Source organism: Podarcis vaucheri (genome assembly GCF_965113315.1).
Source record: "Podarcis vaucheri genome assembly, chromosome: 1".
NCBI lineage: Eukaryota > Metazoa > Chordata > Lepidosauria > Squamata > Lacertidae > Podarcis > Podarcis vaucheri.
The window spans coordinates 62,259,188-62,286,226 of NC_138759.1; the positions used below are offsets into that span (position 1 = coordinate 62,259,188).

General features: G+C 41.0%; 1 protein-coding gene across 1 annotated transcript in view; it reads left to right on the top strand.

Annotated features, from left to right (window-relative positions):
- SLC6A5 (solute carrier family 6 member 5) overlaps positions 1-25,499 on the top strand; it is a 70,318-nt gene extending 44,819 nt beyond the window's left edge. The window contains exons 14-16 of the mRNA XM_082236338.1: positions 15,405-15,505; positions 21,998-22,165; positions 24,128-25,499. Of these exons, the coding sequence (XP_082092464.1) occupies positions 15,405-15,505; positions 21,998-22,165; positions 24,128-24,283 (425 nt within the window). The 3' untranslated portion in view covers positions 24,284-25,499. The remainder of the gene's footprint in view (positions 1-15,404; positions 15,506-21,997; positions 22,166-24,127) is intronic.
- Positions 25,500-27,039: the final 1,540 nt, after the last annotated feature.

Here is a 27,039-nt window from a genome sequence, read left to right on the forward strand (position 1 = left end):
ATTCCCAAATGGGTCCTGCTGTCACTTTCCCCACTCCTCTTCATAAAACATGCTTGCACTATAAGTCTGCAATGGCACCTCTGTTCATTTAGTCACGCTAACAACTGCAACTGAATTCTTTTGTGTATGTGCATCTGCTGCCTACATTGGAATTAACATGTATCTTCATGTGCCTATTTGAACCCAGATGGATTTCTAGAGAAGGGCAGAGTCCTGCACATTCATGAAGTTCCCACTATTGTAAGAATAGGTATGCTGGATCAGACCAAAGGTAGCTATCCCAGTGTCCTGCTTCCTACAGTAGCCAACCCTATGTATTTTGGAAGTCTGCGAGCAAAGCTTGAAGGCAATACTCCATTGCTTCCCAGTGACTGATATTCATTGGCATACTGCTTCTGATTTGAAAGGCTCTATATAACCTTTGCAGCTTGTAGCCATTGATTGATCTATTGTTTCCACAGGCCCATTTATTTTCACTCCCTTTCTTAAGGATTTGCAGCATAGCATTTTCACTGATACTGTACACTACGTTTTTTACTGACAAGAGCACTTTTCTAGCTAGTCACTACCTGTTCATTTGGGATCTTTTGTCTCAGTGTGCATCATTTCACACACACATGAAATCCCATTTGCCATTTTTTTTGCTTTCCATTTTGTTTACACCCTTTTTTTGGAGCTCTTTGCAGCCTAAAAGAGTTTTCATAACTCTGAATAATTTGATGTCAATTATGGCAGATGGTGATCTATGAGCGCTTTGGGTTATTTTCCATTCCAAAGCCAGCAGTGAGAAAGTCCTGGGTTTACACAGGCAGTGTTGACTGGATTACAGGCAATCTAGGAAATTGCTGGGAATGTAAAATGATTCCCGAAGGCAAGCTAGTAACTGAACTGTGACAAGCAGGGAGAGGCAGTCTGAGAGCAGCTCAGCCAATGCCTGAGTGATAAGTTGTTGTGATTGAGTAGCCCAAGCCATTGTTTATAGTACTTTTGATGCCTTTCATCACATGAACCCTACTGGGTTGGTAGCTGGCCACCCACAGCAGTGGTGCTGAAGAGTATGAGATAGCAGGGCAACAACCCTTCCTTTAGCAAGATGCTATATGCACAGGGACAGTAAGCCTTTGAGTCTCACTGCCAGAATCCAGGCACTGGGTATCGTAAGAAGAAATGAGAGATCTGGATAACTGAGGCTGTATCATGTATGACATATATGGTTTCACCATTTAAGACAGCTTTTTCCAACCTGATGTTGTTGGTCTACAGCCCCAGCCAGCCTGGCCAATGATCAGGCATATCAATGTAAGAAGAGGATCAGGCCAATGGCCTATCTAGTCCAGCTTCCTGTACTTACAGTGGCTAACCAGTTGGCTGTGGGAAACCCGAAAGCAGGACCTGAGTGCAGCCACACTGTCCCCACTTGAGATTCCCAGAAGCATACTGCCTCTGACAGTGGAGGTGGAACATAGCCATTGCGGCAAGTAGACATGGATAGCCTTCTCCTCCATGATAGGAATTGTAGTCCAGGACATCTGGAGAACATTAGTTTGGGGAAGTCTGTTCTAAGAAATTGCCAGTTTCTCACAATCAACTATTCCTATTGGTAAAGGAACCAAGTCATGTTTGGAAACCAATTGATGCTCGCAGCCTGTTTCCATGGAAACCAACGGAAGCCATACATGTCCTCGTCCAATAAAATTTGGAACAAAATAAGCTGCTGACAGATCTCTGAGTCAGAAGTGGGAAATATCCATAACAGGATTGTGTAGTCTGTAGATTTGTGATGGAGTGAGGTTCTTCACTCTCTCTGCCTGTACCTTTTAACAACAGCAACTGCAACATCCCAAATCGCTGCACCAGATGTTGTTTATGAAATGGGTGATTGCGTACTGCTGTATGTCTCAAGAAGGAAGCATTAAAGTGTCAGGCATCTCTCTTTACATCTTCCAGTTTGACTTACTGTAAATGAATTGAATACTCGCTGGATATATTGCGAGGCATTTCAACTTTAAGACCCGCTTATAAGATTTGTATTGCCCCTTTGTGCTATTTTATTGTAATAGAAACACATTACAGACCTAGCTGGAAGTGGAAAGAATTCTCATAAAACAGCATCCTTACAAGCTATAAGAAACTCGCACTTAGAGAGAATACAAACTGGGTGCTATTCCTGCCTCTAGCAGAGCATTCCTGGCTAGCCATTTCCTCCAGCTCTGCTAAGGGATTGTTGAGAGTCAGCTAAGCTGGTTTGCTTACATGTTTAACTGGTAAATTGGAAACTGAAAGTTTCAAAAGATCAGGAGTTCCTGACTCTTCTCTCTTTCATCCTGAGACAGATTATCAGGCAAGATTCAGGGATGAATTGGTGGATTTCACAGCTCTGTTAAGCATAAGAGAGCTGAGATCGACCCAAAATAATCTGAAAGACTTAGTAGTGCATCCTTCCTTTCTCTAAAAAATATTGACCCATCCTTACCCTGGAAAAAACTGACCAGTCTTGCTTCTTCCCTTTGTCTCACTCTTGCTCTTCACTCTTTCTGTCTTCGCTTTCTTTTTCCAAACCCCACTCTTCATCTCTCTCATTGTCCTCCACTTAAACTGTCCAACCAACATTACAAGTGGTTTTCTTGCTATCAGATTCAAAAGTATATATTCTAACCTTGTCCCACTTGATCTTTCTGCTACCTTCTATACAGCTGACCTTCACCCTGACTACTTTCATACCTTAGGAACGTAGAAGTAAATAGCTCAGCATTGTCTACAGTGGTTCTCCTGAGCCTTGGGTGAGAGGGTTTTTCCTAGATGCCAGGGACTGACTATGGACTTTTTTCATGCAACAACATGTGCTCTACCACCAAGCTATCACCCATCCTTTCAGTTTTCACAGTTCTGTTCTCTTCCTGTCAGTTTGCTTATTCAATAATGCCACTTGTAGGATGCTCATCTGCTTCACCCCACTCTGTCTGGCTACTTCAGGGGTTTGCTCTTGGTCTTCACTGTGCCCCCTGTACACTGCCTTGAGTCATCACAGTGAATGTCATGGATTTTACAACCACCAGTATAACGATGACACCTAATTATACCTCTCTGCCCCAGAACTGTCCCTCTGTCCAGTCCTGTATACCCAATCCATCTGATAAGTCTGCTTCCATATCTTCTCGTCATGACATACTCAACGTGTCCTTCGAATCCCTTTCCCACTTAATCACTCTTCATTTCCATCAGCAACATCACTGTTCTCCATTGACAGTGCCTTGAGGGTAGGAATCTCTCTATTTTTGTCTATGTAATTCAACCCAGCACAGTGATGGTACCATAATACAAAATCCCTGAAATATATTGACACTCCTTGCGTTGACAGGAACTCCTGCAGGATAACAGCTTTTTTCTGGGGGTATTCAAGGGTATGCAGTACTGGCACCTTTTTTCTAGAAGAAAAGCACAGATTTATTTTCTAGAAGAGAAGTCTGCTTGAGGCCAGTATGGCTGGGTGGAGGGGAAATGGATGAAAGCAGCACTGGAGTCTGAATGGTGCAGCAACACTTGTATTGATCCTAGGCCATTTGGCCCCCACTTAGGCTGCAAAATGCCTTGAACCAGAACTGCCTCTGAATCTTGACTGTATGTCAAACCCCTTACTTTCCCTCACATACACATTATTACAACTTGGCACATTTAATTGGCAAAGTGCTTACAAATTATTACTCTACAACATTTGGTCTCCTAGTGATAGGCTCAGACAGTTCTGTTCTTTTCTAGCTCTCAGTATGTCCTTTCAGAGTCTGTGCTGATGTTATGTTTTCCAGCATGAGATTAATAACTATGATGGGAAAACATGCACAAAGTGGCATTCAACAGTTTGTGTGAGTGTAGATTATCTTCCTCGCTGCCCTTCCTCCTCCACCTCAATGGATCGGCTGATAGCTTTGCAAGTGCATTCAGGGTTGTGCATGTGCATGTATGTATATGTCTGTGAGGTAGAATAAGACACTTCTTGTAGCACTTCAGTCACTGGTCTTCACATAGGATTTCTATCATAATTGTATGTATATTAGGAAAACCTAGCCTAATTTTAGTTTTACCGAGCAGTTGCCATAGTTTGCCATATATAAGGATTTGTCTAAATTTGAAATTTGAAGGACAAACCATCTTTAAACATATTCCTCTCTGTGTTGATGCCATTGGGTGACCTGCTCTGCTATCACACCAGTCTGCAAGTCACCTGCAGCCTTTGACTTGCAATGCCTTCTGTGCTATCCAGCCCTGGCCTTTTCCAAGTGCCATTGCCATAGCTGCATTAACCCTAATACCTTGCAATCTTAAGATGACTAATTATTAGTAACAAGCGTATCTGAATTCTCCATCCCCTGACAGCTTTGGACTAAATTCACAGCACTTCAGGTTATTTACATCATAGGCTTTTGAAGAACAGTCCAAGACATTTTGGGGCCTGAGGCAACAGAGACAGATAGTGTATCCCCATGGTGGTAAAAATATTGTAATAAAGTAAATACTTTTACTGCCCTTTAATGTCTGGGAACATAAGAAACCTAGAGCAGGGATGGGGAACCTGTGTCCTTCCAGATGATGATGGGTTCCAACTCCCATCAGCCCCAGCCAGCATGGTCCATGACTAGGGATGGTGGGAGTTGTCATCTAGCAACACCTGGAGGGCATTAGGTTCCCCATCTCTATTCTAGAGCATAAGACTAAAGGTTTATTTAGTTCAGCAGCCTCTTTTCCACTGATAATTCTGGGAGACTCATACATAGGATATGATGCAACAGCATGTGTTGTTTGGCCCCTCCAATTTTGTCTCACAAGGAAGCTTATAGAACAATATTGTATTGTGAGGTCCGTCCACAAGTTACACTTAACACAGGTACAAGATGTCTTGACATATGTACAAGTGTTTGGGTGTGTAAAAGTGTGTTCTTCCACCCTTTAAAAAGTGATGCTTTAAGCAAGTGTTGCTCTCTTAGTGTAATGTGTTTACATGCCTCTAAGCAGATAAAACAGCATGTCTGTAGGGGGAAGAAAACCTTTCTAAAACATCTTAAAAATGCTTACAATTCCTATTCTGTATCTGTAATATGAAACTGCTAAGAAACATTTCTGTGCTATTCATGTCTTGACCACTGAGTGGCGCGAGTGAAATGTCAATCCTTACATTTGTTGATTACTCTTACTCTCTCCACATTGACTGTTGTTACTGTGAAACACTTAATATTTACAGAAAGAAAACCCATGCCTTCATATTTTTCTCATATCCATTTAAGCCCATGCTCTAAACTTTGAGACTGAGTTAAAACCATAAACTAAGCAAATGTATTTGGATTTCTATTCAGTATTTATTCCCAAGCCTTTATGGCAGTTACCTTTTCTAAGTATCCAAAAGGGCTTGAAATGTGTATTTTTGAAGGAAAGCTGGCACGCCTACTGCTTTATTGTCAGTGATACAAGTTTAGGAAATAACAATAGCTCTAAAAGTTGTGAGTTGTGATAAAACACCTGGCAACCTTGGACTGTAAATATATTTGAAACAGAAGTCTGTTCCTTGTTTATTTCTCTTCTGCTGAGATCCCCAAGTAGCCCTTTTCTTTGTAAATAAATTTATACTTCATGCTTATGTTGCTTGCCTTTACAACTCAGCCACATTTAACCATCAGAAAGGCTTTTGAAACTGTATAGAAACCTGCACCACCTGCTTAACTGGAGGTGAAACTGGGATATGTTTACACCCCGTGAACAGCAGCAATCATTATTTCAAATGTCTGTCAGTTCTCAGTGAAATCTATCACCTGGCTCCTGCCTGTGTGACACTCCGTCACAATAATAGGTGATGCTCAGACTGATCGTTGTAGCAGTAAATTAAGATGAGTAGGATGTATGCCCTATCCTGCTTTCTTCTTCCATACAAATAGGCCTTTTCAGCTATTTAGCTGAATTAGAGTTTCTCAGTTCCATGCTGCCTATGGAAGCTGATGTGTCTGGATGTTAATTCTACCCTTGTGCACACCCAGGTTTTTTAGTGGTACAAAAGAAGCTGCATCTTGCACAAGCTCACACACACACACAGCCCCTATATAACTGGTGTCCTGCTTGAAACAAGCTGCCTCAGTTTTGTGGCATATCTGTACTTCAAAGTATAAACCTTAAACTAGTAAAGCCATGATATCAATTTAGACTTGAATAAATGTATTCCCCTGGTCATCCATAGGAGAGCTGTTAGTTGTCCCCTGTGTTACAGAAGCCCAGGCATTTAGTGTCACCAGTCCCACTCTCTTCCAGCAGAGATTTGACAGGCAGCCTCAATTTTGACTTTCAGCCATTTCTTTTTTATATATAAGATATTTATTAAGATTTTCAAAATATTACAAAATAAAAGTAGAAAAAAGAAAAATACAAAATAAGAATAATTAAAAACAACTCAATATTTTCATTACTTATTTTTCATTAGCTTGTTTCCTGGACCTCCTCATGCCTCCCTTTTTTGTATTCCAGTTCAGTTTGTTGGTTTAGCAAAACCTTAAAATTAAATCTTTACCTATTAGTAATCCATTTTTCATATTCCCTTATAGTATTGCAGCTAAAAACCCCTTAGTTTCTATCCAACATTGTTCTAACATTCATTAATTTTACAATATTTCTGTAAATAGTCTTTAAATTTCTTCCAATCTTCTCCCACTCTCTTCCAGCAGAGATTTGACAGGCAGCCTCAATTTTGACTTTCAGCCATTTCTTGAAGTCATTTTTATTTCACCGGGGCGTTGCAGCTATTTAATTAATACCTTGATTATTCAGTCACCTTAATCGGCATTGCATAGTTGTTGTTGTTGTTATTCTAAACTTTAAAAAGCAGCCATAGGTGATCAGTGTTTTGGACCAAGTCAAATAGCAGCTTTGGGAGAGAGAGAGAGAGAGAGAGAGAGAGAGAGAGAGAGAGAGATGATTTTTATTAGAATTTTGACATGGGAGAAAGAGTCATTGTGGTCCCAGTTCTGACCAGACACACCCACTCCCTACTGGTGACTGTAATTTTAAAACTTCCAAGTAAGAACCATACAACGTCAAATTACACATTTAACTTATGGTAAAAATGTAACTTCCCCTTCATGGATCACTGCCTTGCCGTGGCGAAGGGGCTTGAAGAACTCAGGGAAGCTATGAACTACGCCGAGCAGGGCACACAAGATGAACAGGTCATAGTGGAGAGTTTTGACCAAACGTGATCCACCTGGAGTAGGAATCGGCAAGCCACTCCAGTATCCCTGCCAAGAAAACTCCATGGACAAAGACAACAGGCATATAAAAGTTATGACACTGGAAGATGAGCCCCTCAGGTCGGAAGGTGTCCAACATGCTACTGGGGAAGAGCGGAGGACAAGTACAAGTAGATCCAGAGCTGATGAAGCGGCTGGGCCAAAGCCGAAAGGACGCTCAGTTGTGGATATGCATGGAAGCGAAAGGAAAGTCCAATGCTGTAAAGAAAAATATTGCATAGGAACCTGGAATGTAAGAACCATGAACCTGGGTAAGTTGGATGTGGTCAAAAATGAGATGGCAAGAATAAATATTGACATCCTGGGCATCAGTGAGCTAAAATGGACGGGAATGGGCGAATTCAGTTCGGATGACTACCATATCTACTACTGTGGGCAAGAAACCCGTAAGAGAAATGGAGTGGCCCTCATAGTCAACAAAAGAGTGGCGAAAGCTGTACTGGGATGCAGTCTCAAAAATGATAGAATGATCTCGATACGAATCCAAGGCAGACCTTTTAACATCACAGTAATCCAAGTTTATGCACCAACTACTGGTGCTGAAGAAACTGAAATTGACCAGTTCTATGAAGACTTACAAAACCTTATCGAAGTGACACCAAAGAAGGATGTTCTGCTCATTATAGGGGATTGGAATGCTAAAGTAGGGAATCAAGAGATAAAAGGAACAACTGGCAAGTTTGGCCTTGGAGATCAAAACGAAGCAGGGCAAAGGCTAATAGAGTTCTGTCAAGAGAACAAGCTGGTCATCACAAACACGCTTTTCCAACAACACAAGAGACGACTCTACACATGGACATCCCCAGATGGGCAACATCGAAATCAGATTGATTATATTCTCTGCAGCCAAAGATGGAGAAGCTCTATACAGTCAGCAAAAACAAGACCTGGAGCTGACTGTGGCTCAGATCATCAGCTCCTTATAGCAAAATTCAAGCTTAAACTGAAGAAAGTAGGAAAAACCACTGGACAGGTAAGATACAATCTAAACCAAATCCCTTATGAATACACAGTGGAAGTGAGGAACAGGTTTAAGGATTTAGATTTGCTGGACAGAGTGCCTGAAGAACTATGGATGGAGGCTCGCAACATTATACAGGAGGCAGCAACTAAAACCATCCCAATGAAAAAGAAATGCAAGAAAGCAAAGTGGCTGTCCAACGAGGCCTTACAAATAGCGGAGGAGAGAAGGCAAGCAAAATGCGAGGGAGATAGTGAAAGATACAGGAAATTGAATGCAGATTTCCAAAGAACAGCAAGGAGAGACAAGAAGGCCTTCTTAAACGAGCAATGCAAAGAAATAGAGGAAAGCAACAGAATGGGAAGAACCAGAGATCTGTTCAAGAAAATTGGAAATATGAAAGGAACATTTCGTACAAAGATTACCATAATAAAGGACAAAAGTGGTAAAGATCTAACTGAAGCAGAAGACATCAAGAAGAGGTGGCAAGAATACACAGAGGAATTATACCAGAAAGATATGGATGTCTCATACACCCCAGGTAGTGTGGTTGCTGACCTTGAGCCAGACATCCTGGAGAGTGAAGTCAAATGGGCCTTAGAAAGCACTGCAAATAACAAGGCCAGTGGAAGTGATGGTATTCCAGCTGAACTGTTTAAAATTTTAAAAGATGATGCTGTTAAGGTGCTACACTCAATATGCCAGCAAGTTTGGAAAACTCAGCAGTGGCCAGAGGATTGGAGAAGATCAGTCTACATTCCAATCCCAAAGAAAGGCAGTGCCAAAGAATGCTCCAACTACCGCACAATTTCACTCATTTCACATGCTAGCAAGGTTATGCTTAAAATTCTACAAGGAAGGCTCAAGCAGTATGTGGACCGAGAACTCCCAGAAGTGCAAGCTGGATTTAGAAGAGGCAGAGGAACCAGAGACCAAATTGCAAACATGCGCTGGATTATGGAGAAAGCCAGAGAGTTCCAGAAAGACATCTACTTCTGCTTCATTGACTATGCAAAAGCCTTTGACTGTGTTGACCACAGCAAACTATGGCAAGTTCTTAAAGAAATGGGAGTGCCTGATCACCTCATCTGTCTCCTGCGAAATCTCTATGTGGGACAAGAAGCTACAGTTAGAACTGGATATGGAACAACTGATTGGTTCAAAATTGGGAAAGGAGTACGGCAAGGCTGTATATTGTCTCCTTGCTTATTTAACTTATATGCAGAATTCATCATGCGAAAGGCTGGGCTGGATGAATCCCAAGCCGGAATTAAGATTGCCGGAAGAAATATCAACAACCTCAGATATGCAGATGACACAACCTTGATGGCAGAAAGTGAAGAGGAATTAAAGAACCTTTTAATGAGGGTGAAAGAGGAGAGCGCAAAATATGGTCTGAAGCTCAACATCAAAAAAACGAAGATCATGGCCACTGGGCCCATCACCTCCTGGCAAATAGATGGGGAAGAAATGGAGGCAGTGAGAGATTTTACTTTCTTGGGCTCCATGATCAGTGCAGATGGTGACAGCAGTCACGAAATTAAAAGACGCCTGCTCCTTGGGAGAAAGGCGATGGCAAACCTAGACAACATCTTAAAAAGCAGAGACATCACCTTGCCAACAAAGGTCCGTATAGTAAAAGCCATGGTTTTCCCAGTAGTGATGTATGGAAGTGAGAGCTGGACCATAAAGAAGGCTGATCGCCGAAGAATTGATGCTTTTGAATTATGGTGCTGGAGGAGACTCTTGAGAGTCCCATGGACTGCAAGAAGATCAAACCTCTCCATTCTGAAGGAAATCAGCCCTGAGTGCTCACTGGAAGGACAGATCGTGAAGCTGAGGCTCCAATACTTTGGCCACCTCATGAGAAGAGAGGACTCCCTGGAAAAGACCCTGATGTTGGGAAAGATGGAGGGCACAAGGAGAAGGGGACGACAGAGAATGAGATGGTTGGATGGTGTTCTTGAAGCTACTAGCATGAGTTTGATCAAACTGCGGGAGGCAGTGGAGGACAGAAGTGCCTGGCGTGCTCTGGTCCATGGGGTCACGAAGAGTCGGACACGACTAAACGACTAAACAACAACAACAAAAATGTAACTTAGCATGTTTACTTATCCAGGGTATAGTCTTGAAGGCACATAAGACTACAACCTTGCTGAAGCTAAGCAGGCCTGAGTCTGGTCTGTGCCTTGACAGGAGACCTCTTGGAAACCACGATTATGCCACCTTGGATTCCACAACTGAAGCAAAGTGGAATATAAGTCAAAACAAAAACACCAAAATGTAGTATGGTACCAATACATTTCTTCTGAATTTACTTGGGAGGGGGGGGGTTGGCTAAGCGTTCTTGTACAGGTCACAAAGGATGTTTTTTTGTTGCTTTAAATATCCCACATTGCTTAGTTGAAAATCAATTTTTCACCAGCTCGCTTCTCTTCTCTTTTTAATAGTGCATAAACAACTTCTGAAAGTGATACATTCCAGGTTAAAAGGCATTCTTAGAGCAATTGGTATAGGCATCCTTAAAAGTGCATTCTGAGCCATGTCTACTCAGGAGTAGCTTCTACTGGATTCAGTGAGGTTCACTCCCAGGAAAATGCAGTGAGGATTGTAGCCTTCAGAGGTGCTACCTAAACTTGCAGTACCATTTCTCTTTTTCTCTCCAAATACGCTTTCAGCTTGATGTGTTATGTCTCTTAACACAATCACTAGTTTACCACTTGAGTAGCATATTTCTCTGTGTATTTACTATTTTTAAAATAACAACAATAAGCAGGTTGTCTTTGGGTATTTAGTTCTAGTTACATGTTCTATTCACTGAGCTCTCCAGTTTTTAAATTAGAAAAGAGGGGGGAAACCTTTTCTAAGGATTGTTTCATTAGTTATGTATTGTAATCCTACCCCAAACTGGCAAGCATTCCACATGCATACACAAAAAACATTAATTTGCCATTTTCTCAGATTAAGAGTGAATGATTAGTAAGGCGCTATTAGGGCTTCACACTGCATGTCATAAATCGCATGCATAATCCTCATTTACTTTATTGTGAAATGCAAGGCAATGCACAAAGAACTATAAGCCAGTGGAAAAAAAGAATCATTTTTAAACTAAATTGCTTTCATCCACTTCTCTCTGCACCCTTGCCAGAATAATCAAAACTATCTTTATTTTTATTCTTCCTTAAGGACACAATGAATGCTCAGTTAGTTTCTTTCTGCAAGAATAGCCTCAGGAGAGAGAAGTAAAATTGCGCTGTTGCTCATTTCTGCTCTTATATCTGTATTTTGTACTTTTATTTAGTTTAAATTATGAACCGTTGCATGCCAAGGCAGTTCAGTATAGACAAGATGGATCCTGTCTACCAAAAGTCATTCCTCACCAAGTCATTCCTCACAAATACTCCCCGTTCCTATGTCTATTGTTTATCTGCAATTAACCAACACTCATATTGTGTAGTGCTGTTTGTAAGCCAGTCACATAATTGCTCCTACAAAAACGCCAATCATTGCCATCCTTCCAACTCCATGGATTGAAGGAGACTGATTTCTTCACCTCTTACTTTTGGCCTTCACTTTTTTTGTGGACTTGTACTCTTTCCCATGCTGAGAAGGAAAACAAAGCGTTCTAGGAAGCAAAGATGGGGAATGACACGTTTAGATATTTATGGCCCTAAAAAATCCAGTGTTGGAAATGGAATTGGTCACAATGTCTTGTTCCCAAGGTGGAATTTTGATCTCCTACTGGAAATTGGAAACGACATATTCTCATCCATTTTATATGTCCTTTGTGGCAATGTCTAAAGGTGTTTCACAAGTGATTCTATCTCTCTTTGGACATTCTATTCCTTCTTGTGATTAGAATAGAAAAGGGGAGACGAGAGAAATATGCTAGTTCAGCCCCTTACTGCTGTTCTCACCACCCTCCTTGAATTCAGAGCATATATCTGCAGCAGGGAGTCTGTTCTGCCCAGAATTTATAACCCCCCCCCAAAAAAATCTGGGGTTCCTACAGGGTGGTAAATGCTCCTTGCGTCAAAGGTTATCTCTCCAATGCATGGAAGGTGATGGGGATGGTGTGTGTGTGTGTGTGTGTGTGTGTGTGTGTGTGTGTGAAGCTAGCATGTTCCCCTCCTATCATATGAAGGAACAGAATGCCTGGATAGAATGGTACAATCCTATACATTTCTAATCAAAAGAAAGCCTTGCTGAGTTCTTGGATTGCAACCTGCTAGTTCGGTGTTATGCAGAAGTAAATCCCACTATATTCAGTGTGACTAGCTAAAGCCTTGTGTTCTGTTTTTACTTGGAGGGGGACCTAAACACCAAAACAGAAAAGTTACACATTTCATTTTGCTTCAAGGTGGGAGAGTGGGGGTTCCTTAACGAGTGAATATTTCATGACAGTGGCAGTTTTTCAATGTTTTGTGGGGGGTTTTTTATGAGACAAATCGGTTACCAGGCAGTAGTAAGGAATAGCAGTGTGAGGAATAGCTATGAAAAGTCAGGGAACGGGGAATCACGCTGTCCAATTGTTATCTAGTGCAAAATGGTGCTGCGCTGCTGTATTGCATGTTGGAAAAGAAAGCTGCACCAAATCAATATTAGTCCCTTTTTATTAAGACAGAAGGCACCTGCTGTGTGCATAGAACTGGTGCAACAAACTAGATAATGTGGCAATCTTGTGAAGGCATAGCAAACAAAAGAGGCAATGGACTGAAATAATGTGAGAATTACAGTTCTGACTTTATTACTGACGTCAAGGGAAACAGTTCTATTGATACTGGGGAATATTTTTCTGGATGAATTTGTTGTTGGTGTTTTATCTAGTAATTTTTGTTGGCATTTTAGTTAATATTCAACTAAATTTCAGTCCTTGACACCCACTTTTTAATAGTGAAGTCAATATGTTATATCCAAGATAGTGTTACAAGGGTTTTTTTTTTGGGGGGGGGGGAGGAAGTAGACTATGCCTTGAATTCCTTCTAACCCCTGGATGCAGCAAGTGTTAAAATATAAGCCAGGCTAACTTCCTGATGAGGTGTTCGCCTAGGTGATTGGCCATTATGGGGAACAAAGGAAAGGGGCTCTGTGTGAGATGATAAATCCCCCAACTTGTGGTAGTTAGAAGGGCAAAGCCAGAACTTGCATGGATGTGGGTAAGAAGAAAAGCAGCAATCCAGAGAGAGAGAGAGAGAGAGAGACAGAGAGAGACAGAGAGAGAAGCGGAGGAATATTTGATTTCTGTTTGAATTCAAGGCTGCAACTATGGGAGAAACAGGACCCTTTTGGGGTGTTAATGCTGTGAACACCTCTGCCATAGGCTCAGTTTGTATAAATTTGTAAACCATATATCATAAAGCCACCCGGGGTGCCAATTTGAATGAATTTTTTTGGGGGGTGGGGCAGGTAAAGCCCGCCCTGCATAATCTATCACAAGATGTGATGCATGCACATTATTTGAATGGCAATGCGTACCAATGGAGGGGGGCTCAAACATTTTATGGGGGCGCTGATGTGACCTTGGCCCCTAGGAGTTGGCTCCTATGAAGACACCACTGTGCCTCATCCCAAAAGAAATCACACACTGTTTGGAGATCCGGGGGACATGCAACAATATTAATTAATTAATTAATTCATTTTTAAATTACCTCCCTATACCCAAGGGTCTCAGGGCAATTCACATAAAATATCAAATACATAAAATCAAAACAACAACAACTCAGTAACACCCCCCCCCCCCAAGGAGCCAGCATTTTAAAAAGGGTATAGGTTGTAGATCAAGTCAGGCAATGGCCTGGTTAAAAATGAATGTTTTTGCCTGGAGCCTAAAGGTGTATAGTGAAGGCACCAGGCGAACTTCCCTGGGAAGAACATTCCACAGACAGGGAGCCACTGCAGAGAAGGCCCATTCTCATGTTGCCACCCTCCAAATCTCTCGAGGAAGGACATGAAGGAGGGCCTCAGAAGATGATCTCAGGGTCCAGGTAGGTTCATATGGGAAGAGGCGATCCTTGAGGTATTGTGGTCCTGAGCTGTTTATGGCTTTATAGGTCAAAGCCAGCGCTTTGAATTGGGCCTGAAAACTAATCGGTAGCCAGTGCAGTCGGACCAGGATCGGTGTAATTTGCTCAAACCGTCTTGCTCCACTGAGCAACCTGGCTGCTGAATTCTGCACCTGCTGAAGTTTCTGAACCGTCTTCAAAGGCAGCCCTACGTATAACGCATTGCAGTAATCTAACCTTGAGGTTACCAGAGCATAGACGACAGTGATTAGGCTATCCCTGTCCAGATAGGGGTGTAGCTCAGCCACCAGCTGAAGCTGATGGAAGGCACTTTGGGCCACTGAGACGATCTGAGCCTCAAGCGACAGCAAAGGATCCAGGAGTACCTCCAAGCTATGAACCTGCTCCTTCAGGGGCACTGTAACCCCATTCAGAGCAGGAACTTTGATAGGATTTGCATTGTGTTAAATAAATACATAAAATATTATTTTGCACACCCTGAACTTTGTTTTAGAAGCCTTTCTCCCAGCTTCTACCCCACCTATTTGTCTGTAGAGGGGATGTTAACAACCAAGAACAACAAACTAAACCTGGACACAACAATTATTCTGATTTCACCAGTTACAGTAGAATCATTACCAGCCTGACTAATAGAGCTATGTGTTTTCAGGGACTGGGAGGAGGAATGATTGTGTTTTTTTAAAAGTTTGCTTTCAAGGGAGCAATTCCACAAACATTGCTGTTGTGTGTAATTTCCATTCATTTCAATTAAGTTTTCATGAATCTTCATTGCCACAACAAGGAACACCACATTTTCTTTAGGGAGAAAATGAGAAAAATAAATATATGATCCTGCAGAACTGTAGCAAGTAAAATGGCATAGGCTTTATCTTTTGTGTTTCAAAATATGGGAGGAAAAGCCAGAAGTATGTTCAATATTTATTACAGTACCAATTTTGTGAGTGTAAATAATTTATTAGGATGGCTATCCATATAATAACCCACATTATACCATATGGTTAGAATGCCTCTTGAAGAGTTGGGCTGACAAGTCAGAGTGTCTGTTCCCATAATTAGACACAAGGGAGATCACAATAGCTGTTTTGTAAGCTGCAGCCAAGTCTCTTTTGCATTTTGGATTTACATTTGTTTGTTTTACAGGCTTGCAAAGATTTTGTGAAGACATTGAGATGATGATTGGATTCCAGCCAAGCAAATTCTGGAGAGTCTGTTGGGCTTTTGTGACCCCAACTATTTTAACAGTAAGCATCAGAAAAGGGGGTTTCGATTGAGAAGAGAACTCTATCCTGAAACATCTGTTTCTTTCTGACACTTTTTCTTCTTCCTCACTGCTAATCATGCAATAATAGCTGCAACATCTGTTAGTTAAACCTGCTACTTTCAAATGAAACGAAAAGAGACTTCTACAATGTATTTAGAGAACAATCATACCCACATTCACCAATGTTGATGGGGGTAGGATTGCATGTATTTAGCTCTCTTCCAGCCTGCATAGGTGGAGACAAGTGCCACCAGGTGGGTTTTAACTGGGGAGGGGGGAGCTGCACCATAGCAGGGTGGGGAGATGTCCTTGTTTTATTTAGTCAGATGGAAAACTACTTCCAGCTGTAGCCAATGGGAAAGCCACTGGGTGTGGTGGAGCAGGGTGTTGTAGCCTTGAACGCACTGGATCCAAAACACATGGATCCCTGTGTTTGGGGCCTCTCTTCTACACAAGCTTGGAATTACAGGAAACACCACCACAATCTTCCACTCTGGCCAGTGCAAGCTGAAAGACTTTGGAGCTGATGATGGATCCATCATTCTGCTCCTCCGTAAGGATTGCTCTGCCAAATACTGCAGTGTAACTTATCCAAGCTTCTAGTATCACGGAATAATCTTTATTCATTAGATGGCTGCTTTCCCTTTATTTCTGATCCTTGTTTTCTTTTATTTCATACAGTGTGTGTGTGTGTGTGTGTGTGTGTACAACTTGTCTAGATGGGGATGATGAGGCACCAATAAATTCTCCAAAACAAGCCCTATTGAAATGCGCTGAAATGAAGGAACTTGCTCTTGCATAGTGCCTATCTATTTTGAAATAAATTTCAGTGGTTGTGCTCGATGTTCTCACTCATGCATTAATGAAATTATAATGTGTGCAAGTACGAACCAAACAAGGATGCGAAGTATATATATAAATATAGGGTTGTTGTTTTTCTATTGTAAGCTTCAGTTTCATCATAGGTTAAATGACAGATGCTTCATATTGCAGTAGCTGCAGTCCTGCCTGTAGTTAATGACTTACTTTAACTTAATAAGTTAGGCAGTATGACAGCTGCTTTGCAGTGAGCTATCATGCTGAAATGGCAAGTATATGTATTTCAGAATCATCTGGGTGAGGAAGCAAAGAGGCCCATGCAGTTGACCTCGCCCAGGTGGTTCCAGTCAGTAGCAGCCAGTTTGCTGGGTCAGAGCTGTCATCCCAACACTGGTGATGCTGCAGCTTACCTGGGTGGTGCAAGGTAGAGCCAGGTCAAGGCTGTGTTGATGCCCTGGCAGGAGACCAGAATGGCTCTGCTGGTTCATCCATGCAGCCATGACTTGGCATCACCCTGCCCTGCCCTGCGGCATCCCATCAAGGAAAGCTGCAGCTTTGCTGGTGTTAGGGCAGCTCCACCGTACCATGCCAGCCCCAGCTGTTTCCAGTGTACAGAATCTCACCATGAATAAGCCCCTTACACCATCACCTGCTCACATAATATAGGGGATGCCCTAAGTCCTATGTATTTCCCACAGTATTAGCACAGGAAAAGCAGCTGTGTGGCACTGGGAGGAATGAACACATGCAGCCTAACCAATGTGAAACTCTGAACCTAATTGTATTTGTCAGTTTGGAAAGGGCTAAAATCTCAAGCTCCAGGTTTGCCAAGGCGCTCACAGACCGAAATGAGCCTCATGGCAGTTGATAGGAGGAGTGTATTTGAGTAAGCCATATGCTTAAATGCTCTGTTGAACAGAGATGCCATCTTTCTAAGAAGTGAGCTCGTTTTTGAGGCTGGGTGGAGTAATGTGTTGCCAAGTATTCATTTCTCTCTAGAACAATGGCTGCTCTCTTAATCAAGTTCACTTACTGAAATTGAGTCATTGTGACAAACCTTTCTAAGTAAACACGGCTTTGCTTTCTGTGCACAGCTAATGTATTCCAATGCAAAGCACAAGATACAATTTTTTTTTTAAAAAAAAAATGTTTGTGCAATTTAGCAGCAAATGATTCCTAGTGCCACTAGGTGCCACTCTGTATCAGGAGCTTCAATTTTCCAGTGCTAGATATATTCTCTCTCTCCCTCCCTCCCTCTCTCCCTCCCTCTCTCTCTCTCTCTCTCTCTCTCTCTCTCTCTCTGTGTGTGTGTGTTGTGAGGTGCTAACAGAAAAAGGGAGGGGAAATCCATTAATATTTCTATAGTCGTCAAGGTCAATCTGCAAACTGCTAAACAGTGTGGCACTCACATTATCATCATTGGGGTGGAGGAATTGAACAAAGGCATTTATTATATAAGCACCCATAATCACATATGATTCTTGACGTCTCTCCTATTTTATTGCAGTTTATACTTTGAAGTATTATGGGCATACCTTTGCATTTTAAAACAGATTAATGACCAATTTCAGAATTCTAAAGATAGAACGGAAGAGCCATTTGTTCACATTGCCTGTAATCTGAATCCCCGAGGAAGGAACACCCTACACTTCCTTCTGAACATGACCCTATACTATTATATTCTATTAGCACCTGTTATTTGCACTGAGATAAAAGAATCCTTCATCACCATTCTCCACATCTGAACAGCTTATTGAAGGTAGAAGATTTTAAACCCTTTATGTCCAAGTGTTAGAACCTTTCTTCCCAGACTGAAAGCCTAACTACAACAATTAATCCACTCGTTTAAAAAATCAGCACATTTAAGCATTTCTACTGTCGATTAAAGTTAGTGGTACAAATCAGAGACACCATGGGCAAGGATATTCGCACATGCATACAACTGTTGTGAATTTTGTCTCTCACCTCTTCCTCCCCCCCCCACCTCATCATCTCTTTGCTTTCTCTTATGAATTGGGAACGGCATGTCTCTTTCAATAGGTGATTATTATTTTTATGAGAAAGAAAAAGTGTGATGGATGTAAATGAGTTGGTTAATTTAAGACCAGTTAAAGTAATAAGATGCTATCTTTGAAAAATCCCACTAAAATCCAGGATCTATTAATGCATGTTAGCAGACAGAAAGGTAGGCAATATGTGTGTTCAGATGCTATATTTAAATAGCTAACATAAAGGAACACCCTGACCCAGAAATGGTTAAAATTTGTATAGTATTGTTGCATAGTTTTATTCACTTCCTTTTGGAAAAGCAGAGATGATTTAGAGGTACAAAAAGACTTTACTATTCCCACTAAACATAAATGACATGTTGACCTTATTACCCAGACTCCAGGCACAGGACTGCGAGATCACAACATGAAAATCTTGCCTGTTTTTTGTTTTTTGTTTTAACTAACTAAAACTAAATACTTACTTTAAAAAAATGGTGCCATTGTCGATTGCAGAATTGCATCAATATTGTTCTCCAAATTTATTGCCACCTGGATGGCAGCAAGCAATGCTCCCAGAGTTCATCCGCTTGCTATTTACAGATTGTGTTCTATAAATGAAAAGCTTTCGGACAAAAAAGTTCCACAAAATCTATTTCCTTCTCCTCCTTATCATTGGGATGCTCTTTTGTCCAAGCTAATGGGGGTGGGGTGAGAGGCCCTGTGCGATTTATCAAACATAAACCAATCCAGGAGAGAAGAGGTAAGTGCCCTTTTTATGACACAATGCACATAATTTTGCTTTGAGAGATTTTACCACTCCAAGACTGGCTTGGAGTAGAATAATACCCCACAAAACTACGGTATATATTTCAGTTTTAGGCTACCCTGTGTTACCACACGTCACTTGCCCAGTCATTTTAGATTATATATGATATATTGGTAGGCAGATGGGGTTGAAAACTACCCAGCAAAACTCAGCAAGGTCAAGGGATGCCATTGTTCAGTACTTCAGTGTGATGTGGTGAAGGTCACTGTGATTAACACCAGATGAATTCTGGAAATTTTGGCAGATTCCAGCTGCAGAAACCCACATCTGCCAGGGGTTCTTCCCATCTCTAAGTCCAGGCATGTTATTGGCCTGTGAGAGGATAAAGCAAAAGACTAAGCTAGCTGGTCATGGCACTGTATCTTCCCTAAGCAAGGTGATTCAGGTGAACTGTGGTTCAAGATTAGGAACCTAGGAAACTGGCTTATTCTGAATCAAACCATTCATGGTTCCCATTACTAATCTCATCAACTGTAATATGTTATTCTCAGCTGTAACATATCTCTGTAACACGTCTCCAATAAGCAAAGTTGCTATCACACATGCAGAAAAGAAGTGCAGCTGTTTGAAGCATGGTCTGTCAACCTGCTTTTAGTCCTATCAGATGTGACTGTGTAAGGTCCAAATCTGATGTTGCATTGACCTCTTACTGAAAAAAAGACAAAATTCTGGTACCTTGCTATGGTCCATGGGGTGGAGCCTAAGAGTTCAGGGATGAAACTTCATTAGGAAAAGACCTTCCCACTTGCGGAGGCATTTTATATTATATGTGGTTTTTGCAATTGAGTTCTATTTGGTTTGTAGCTATGTTTGTTTGTTTTTGTTCGTTTTGCCTTCTTGTATTTTGTTATGCTTATTTGTTTGCTTTAAATTGTATGTTGTATAGCTGAATTTCATTCATGCTTTAGTACACCAGCCTGAAATCTTTTGATGCATGGCTCAGAAATCTGATTTAAAAAAAAGGTGCAGATCCTTTTAAAATGTTCTGCTCATATAAGGGGCTCAGCTATTGTATATGCTTCCACTAAGCAATACCAGCCACACAGATTTTCAGTTCACAATCCATATTTCAACTGGGTTACATTCTCCGGAAAGCAACGAATGGCCTACACAAAGAACATATTTCTCCACAAAGTTAGCTATATCACAGTTCAAGTTGTGTGTGCACATCATATGATCCAGGATTTATGTGTAATGTAGGAAACACACACACACACACAGAGAGAGAGAGAGAGAGAGAGAGAGAGAGAGAGAGAGAGATGAACATAGCTGTCAACTTTCCCCTTTTCTTGCGAGGAATCCTATTCAGAATAAGGGAATTTCCCTTAAAAAAAGGGGGAAAGTTGACAGCTATGGCTATTAATTATACCAGGAGTGGTTGGTGTCCTAGTTGCTTCTTTGTAACTGGCTGATGAATGCTTCTTCCTCCAACCTCTTCTATTCCTGAGTAGGTGCTGAGTCCTGTTCTGGTGGCAGAGATAGGTTGCATTGCAGCCAGACTGGCAGCAAACTGAAAACTACAAGCAGGTTGGATTTGCTTTATCAAAGGGCTGCCCCCTCTATCTAGCCCTGTGATGTGTCTGCCATTTGACTCAGTTGCTGCCTGCCACGTGTCCGCTAGGCACTGACCTCCTCCCCTCGTCGTCCTCCTCCTCTACCTCCTCCCTGCCACCATTGCCTCTTGTGGGTGCCAGTGAATGAGGCTACCAGCACAGGCAGCTTGCCTTCTCCACTGCCTACCTTCTTGTCCTTACCTCCTGGCCTGCTCACCACCTGCAGTCCTCAGCAGTAATAGCATCAGTTTAAGTGAATAACAACATCAGAAAAAGAAATAATAATATGGGGGTAGAGGGGATTACAAAGGAAACAAAATAGCCTTTTCCACCCTTGTCCAACAGCAGGGAAAGATCCCCAGATCCACTAATGTGCCTCGTTAATTTTTGTTGACATGAAGCTGCATGTATCTCCCCACCCCCACCTTTAAAAAACAACAACAAAGCAGCAAAGAGAGGCTGTGTCTTTAAGCTGAGGAAATGGTGGAGAAGGCACTGCCCAACTCTTTCTCTTCCAGCCAAAATCTACCCCTTTTCTACTCCGAATCACCCCTAGGTCACTGTCCTACCTAAGGGAAGAAAGATACAGTATGCAACAGTAACATGTGTGGAGTTCTGTTTATAACAGAGGAAGTTTTTCACACTAATAAACATGCATATAGTGCTTTACATAAGCCTGGGAGAAAGCCAACCTGCGTCTTTCTTGTCTTTGTCTTTGTTCAGACTAATATTAGATGTAACTAACATTTGCTGTATAGGAATAGTTAAGGTTGCTTTTAAATGGATCTACATCTCACGAGTTGTCATTTTTTATATATGCATTAATGGCAACAGTGTTATAAACCTTCTGTGTTAAATTATGGTAAATGTAGGCAGTTCATAGATGTTACTGAATTATGCACCAGCAGAAGCAGATGCATTGCTCTATATACAGTAAGTGCAATGAAATAATAATACAATTACATTCAGTTACACTGCCAATAGATTGCATAATAAAGTTTTTTACTGTAGGTACAAAGTTTTGGTCTCATTCCCACATGTAAATATAACTTGATTCCATTGATGTCTGTGGAATTATGCTAGGTTTACACTGGTACAACAGAGGTTCTGATCTGATTATAGAAGTATATTTATTGTAGTATAATGATATGGACTGTTTATGTGCACTCATACCGTTTCAAATGAATCAAATTGTGTGTGTGTGTATGTATAATGTACTCATACATTTTGTACAGTTTGTATCCAAGTGTGTTTGCTGATGGTGTTTTTTGTTTGTTTACTAGTTCATCCTTTGCTTCAGCTTCTACCAGTGGGAACCCATGACTTATGGCAGCTACCACTACCCAGGCTGGTCTATGGTACTCGGATGGTTGATGCTAGCTTGTTCTGTTATCTGGATTCCTGTTATGTTTGTGATAAAAATGCACATAGCTCCTGGCAGATTTATTGAGGTAAGTCTTACACCTTCTCTTCCATTTTTAAGGACATAGGATAAGTTTGGCATCTCACATATTTAAACCAGTTTCAAAAACAATGCTTAGAAAAGGAAAAGAATCACATCCCATTAACATAATAATGATTCAGCACTGATGAAGTGGGGATGGTACACATTGACTTAGAATATATTGTTGCACACAAATTTTCAAGCAGTGTGAGATTCCTGGAGTTCCAGGCCCTTACCCAAGGGTTTGGTTTCCATGGAATGAGGGACAGCGGAGATTATGATGTCTTTATGGGATTTGGTTTATTTACACATATAGACAACCTGAGCCTACAATGGAGAGGGTCACAACATTAACACCCCAGAAGGCCTTGCTTCTCCCATAGCCACAGCCTTGGATTCAAATAGAAACCAAGCATGTGTCTGTCTCTCCAGTTTCTGCCTGCTTCTACCCCCCTAACACACATGAACACCCACTTCAACTCTGCTCCATGTCCTTTTTTCTTACAGCCAGGTGAGGTAGGGGCCCAGCTGTTTGTCCTCTGGCACAAAGCCACTTCCTTTTTTACCCTAACAGCCCATAATTAGAGGGGCATTAGCTCACCAAGCAGCTGGCCTGGCTAGTCCAACAACAGAATCTTTGCTGGACCCAGGAATTAGAAAGGGTATGGCATATAGCCTAACCGCCCAACTCACAACAATATTTAAGGGCCTGTTCTATTGACATAATGGAGTCAAGTTGAAAGATTTTAGGCCTAGTGGATGAGGCAAGACACTCCACAGTCTGAATTGTTGTTGAAATGGTGTATGTAAACTGCTTTGAATACTTGAAAGTACTATGTGTTCAATAATACATAAAATTGCAAGTAATAATTGCACTAGGCCCAGTTTCTGGGGATTATCATTTTTTTTCTTTCAAAATAAGCATACAGTATAGCAAACATAGCTTCTGAGTTATCAAGTAGTGACACAGCAAAACAATAAAAACAAGAGTTTATTGTTTTGTTTTGATTCTTCTGAACTACCTGTAAAGTGAGTTAAAACCTATACTAAAACCTATTGCATTTTTCAGGCTGCCACCCCTTCTTTCTCAAGTCAGTAACTTTGTTCATAAAATTCTAACCTTAAGAGCTTGCGTATTCAAAAAAACCTGCCATCACTTCTTCTTTTAAATGATATTACCCAAAGTAGTGCCAAAACATTGCATCTTGTCTGAAAGGAAATTATTTCACTGAAGCAGTTATTTCATTTTCAGCACAGTAGCTGGAGTTACCCAGTTCATTACAGTCAATTTGGGAGGCAAAGGTTGCAAGCTGGTAATTAAGCAGAAATTAAAATAACTGATATGGAGGCTTGATTCCCTTTAATAGGCAATAAACATATAATTGTTCCCTTTTAAACCATCATAAATATGTTTTTCTTTTCTTTTTTCTATATAAAATTCACCAGTCAAATTATTTATAATTAACAATGACTTCAGTTTTTAATTGTCTGCATCTTTGCAGAATTAACTCATTGTTTTCCCTCCACACATAGTACTAAAATAATTTGTGATCTGATAATTAAAATATTTGCATAGTCTTGGCACTGTATTACTTTTTGGTCATCTGTATACTTTGGGGGAATTTGCTAAACAAAAATCCAATTATTTTCATGCAGCAACCTACTGCTTAGATGATTGGGCTACATAGTTGAGCACATGTCCTTTGGTGTGTGAATTTGGTGAAGGGTGTCTGTGATTGTGAGTTGTTTTCATGTGCCTGATTTTGGGGACACAGGAGAGAGAGAAGATGCAGAAGGCCGGATAATTAAAACCTGAATGCTTTTTTCTACTAGCCTTGTGGAAAACAAACACTGAATGGCAGGGTATTGTGATAATACTGTGCAGTGTAATTAACATATCATTAATTTCACCTGATCCTGATCTGCTTTCTGTAACTTTTTAAATTATCCTCCCTCCTGCAAATTCTAGAGGCTCAAGTTGGTCTGCTCTCCACAGCCAGATTGGGGACCATTTTTGGCTAAACACCGTGGTGAACGATACCAGAATATGATAGACCCACTGGGAACGTCTTCCCTTGGACTTAAACTGCCACCGAAAGATTTTGAACTGGAGACCCAGTGCTAGTAATTCCCCCACTTGTGGCTATGTTGTACAGCCCATTCCTTCCTTCCTTCCTTCCTTCTTTCTTTCTTTCTTTCTTTCTTTCTTTCTTTCTTTCTTTCTTTCTTTCTTTCTTTCTTTCTCATTGTCCCTTTTCCTCCTCACAGTGCCTGAAAGTGGTTGCTTAGAAAGTAAGATATACCGTTGCATGCTTGTAGTAAAGAACTAGATAGACCACTTTAAGTACTGGGTTGGGTTTTTACACACAGTGGTGCCCAGGAAGAAATGCATTCATTGTGAAACAGTGACAATCAGTCAGTTGCTTTGGGAAATTGCTTTTGTGAGCACTGGGCCAATCCTACTCTTTCACACAAATAGTTTTTGTTCCGTTGCAGTCATATGAGTGGGATACAGGTTGCTGGCACCATCTGGGAACACCATGAGCACTGCCTGTGGTTTAGTTTTGCTGACAGACAAGTGGGTTGGCAACTATATGTTGTGCTAGGCAGATACATCCATGGTTACCATCTTACTGTTGATTTTCACAAAAAAGTGAATGTGTTACCAAAACAACCATCTAGTACAGAAGTACCCATAGCCTACTTTCATGACCTGCAAAAACCCGGTAAATATAGGGGCTAAAATGGCGGGGCAAATTTACTAGGTTTGCCTGAGTGTGACAGAGTCACAACAATTTGTTTTTCTGCTCTGTGGTTATTGATTTTAAAGGACATTAAATTAGGCCTGGGAACCATCTCTGGACCAAGTGTCTTAATATGTAAAATTATTGGAATACTACAACTAAGTGGTTGGGCTGCCATTTTGGCATATCCTTTTCATATCTATTTGCCCCAGCCTACAATCACCCTAATATCTTAATGGAATGTGTGGCCATAACTGGATATATAGCTAGGACAAGAGTCAGGCCTAGTGGCCTATTGATCCTGTTCCTTACCAAACCTAACATGCGGACAGCCCTGAAACTTGCTATCTTAGACCCAGTCGGGCCAAAGTCTTTCTCAACCTGAGATCTCTTTTCATGAGCATTCTGAGGTTTGTACCTGGAATATCATACACAAAAACATGTGCTCTCTAAATTATGGCCCTCTTTTCCCTCATCCTGCAGTTATTCTGCTTCACACACAAGCTGGAATTGGTTGTATGAAACAATTTAAATTTGCAGGATGCAGCTGAGAATTAGTATGCAACATATGGGACTAGATTCCTACCTCGGTGATGCCAGATACGAAAGTGGAAAGACTCCCCTGAGTTTGAATTGAATCTTCCAGCATTTACACCATAGGAGCTGAATACGGCCCACTGATTCTGCCAACATGTCTTCCATTCAGTGGCTGCTAGTTACACTGGCAGTAGCAGAGCTGCTTTGTAACGCATACAAGGAGACAGCCTTTCAATATAGTGCACTAATATAATATGATACTTGGCACTGGTGTGGAGAGAGATTAATGAGCCTTTCAGGCTCTTTTAAAGGTGTGTGTGTGTGTGTGTGGAGAAAAATAAAATAAGAGCATGATGTTGAATACTGTGGGAGACAAAGCTGTATCTCTGTTTTGAAATCTGATGCAAGAGAGTGCCAGGCTGAGGCAGATGGGCACCCCTGTCTTAATTTAATGCATTTCAATTAATACTCTACTAGGTTTTTATTTCTGTTTCATCAAAATGCCTCAGTTCTCAGTATTTTGAAATATCTTAATCATTTTGGCAAACTGAAGAGAGGGAAGAAAATGCAAGTCCTCATTTTAGGTTTGTCTCAAACATGTTTTCCTTGCTTTCCACTCTTCCGTTCACACTCCCTCCTTCTCAAGAAGCCATCATATAATTTGTGCCTAATTTTATATTCTTACAATAGTATGTGTATCGTAGCTTCTACATAGAAAACAGTTGTTAGCGTTTAGCTCTGTAGATCATCTGTGTCTTTTGCCCCTGCTATTTTCTTACAAAGTTCTTTATACAGCCTTTCGATGTATTCTTCTCTTTCAGCCAGCAGGGTGAGTGAAGTACCTGAACCCTGAATTTAGTCTATAAAATTGTTGCTATTAATAATTGTAAAATAATTATTACTATATACAACGCATAACTTTTCAAAGACAAATTCTTCCTCAAAACAACCACCTTGAGGTGTACATACTTTGCTTTTATACCCCTCCTCCCAATCCACAGTTATTCCAAACTCATATGCCATTAACCACCACCACAAGTTGCAGTGGTATAGGGACAGTCTAAAACGAGAAAGAGCGAGAATTGTGTTTCTTGGACATGCCACCCATAAGTGTGTTACTGCACACAGTACACCCCATAGCATTACGCTGCAACATGTGCAGTGATGTACAAGTATTAATCTTAAAGTAATTTTAAACCTAACAACTAGATTGAAAATAGAGCTTGTAAGAATACATTCAACAAATGCCATAGAAATAACCCTTGTTTGTATTGTATATGCACTATACATGAGGGAGAAAAATATGTCTTAAATAATTGGCAAAACTGTAACCTTTAGTATCCTCTTGTATCCTATACATGCATATATGAGGTTTTTAAAAGTGATTGGTGTTCTTGTAGTGTGTACTAGTGCTGTTATATGTCCCTATAAAATATCTTAGCAACCAGTGTAGAGATGGTGAGTTTTAGAGTAGTTTTGCCTGTTTCTTTCCCCCTCCTGGTGTTTGTAGTAGCCAGTCTAATTGTACTTTCTTTCAGGGGACTGTTTATATCATATCTTTCCTTTTGCCTGTCTTCACATTACAGGGTCTCAGGTAAAT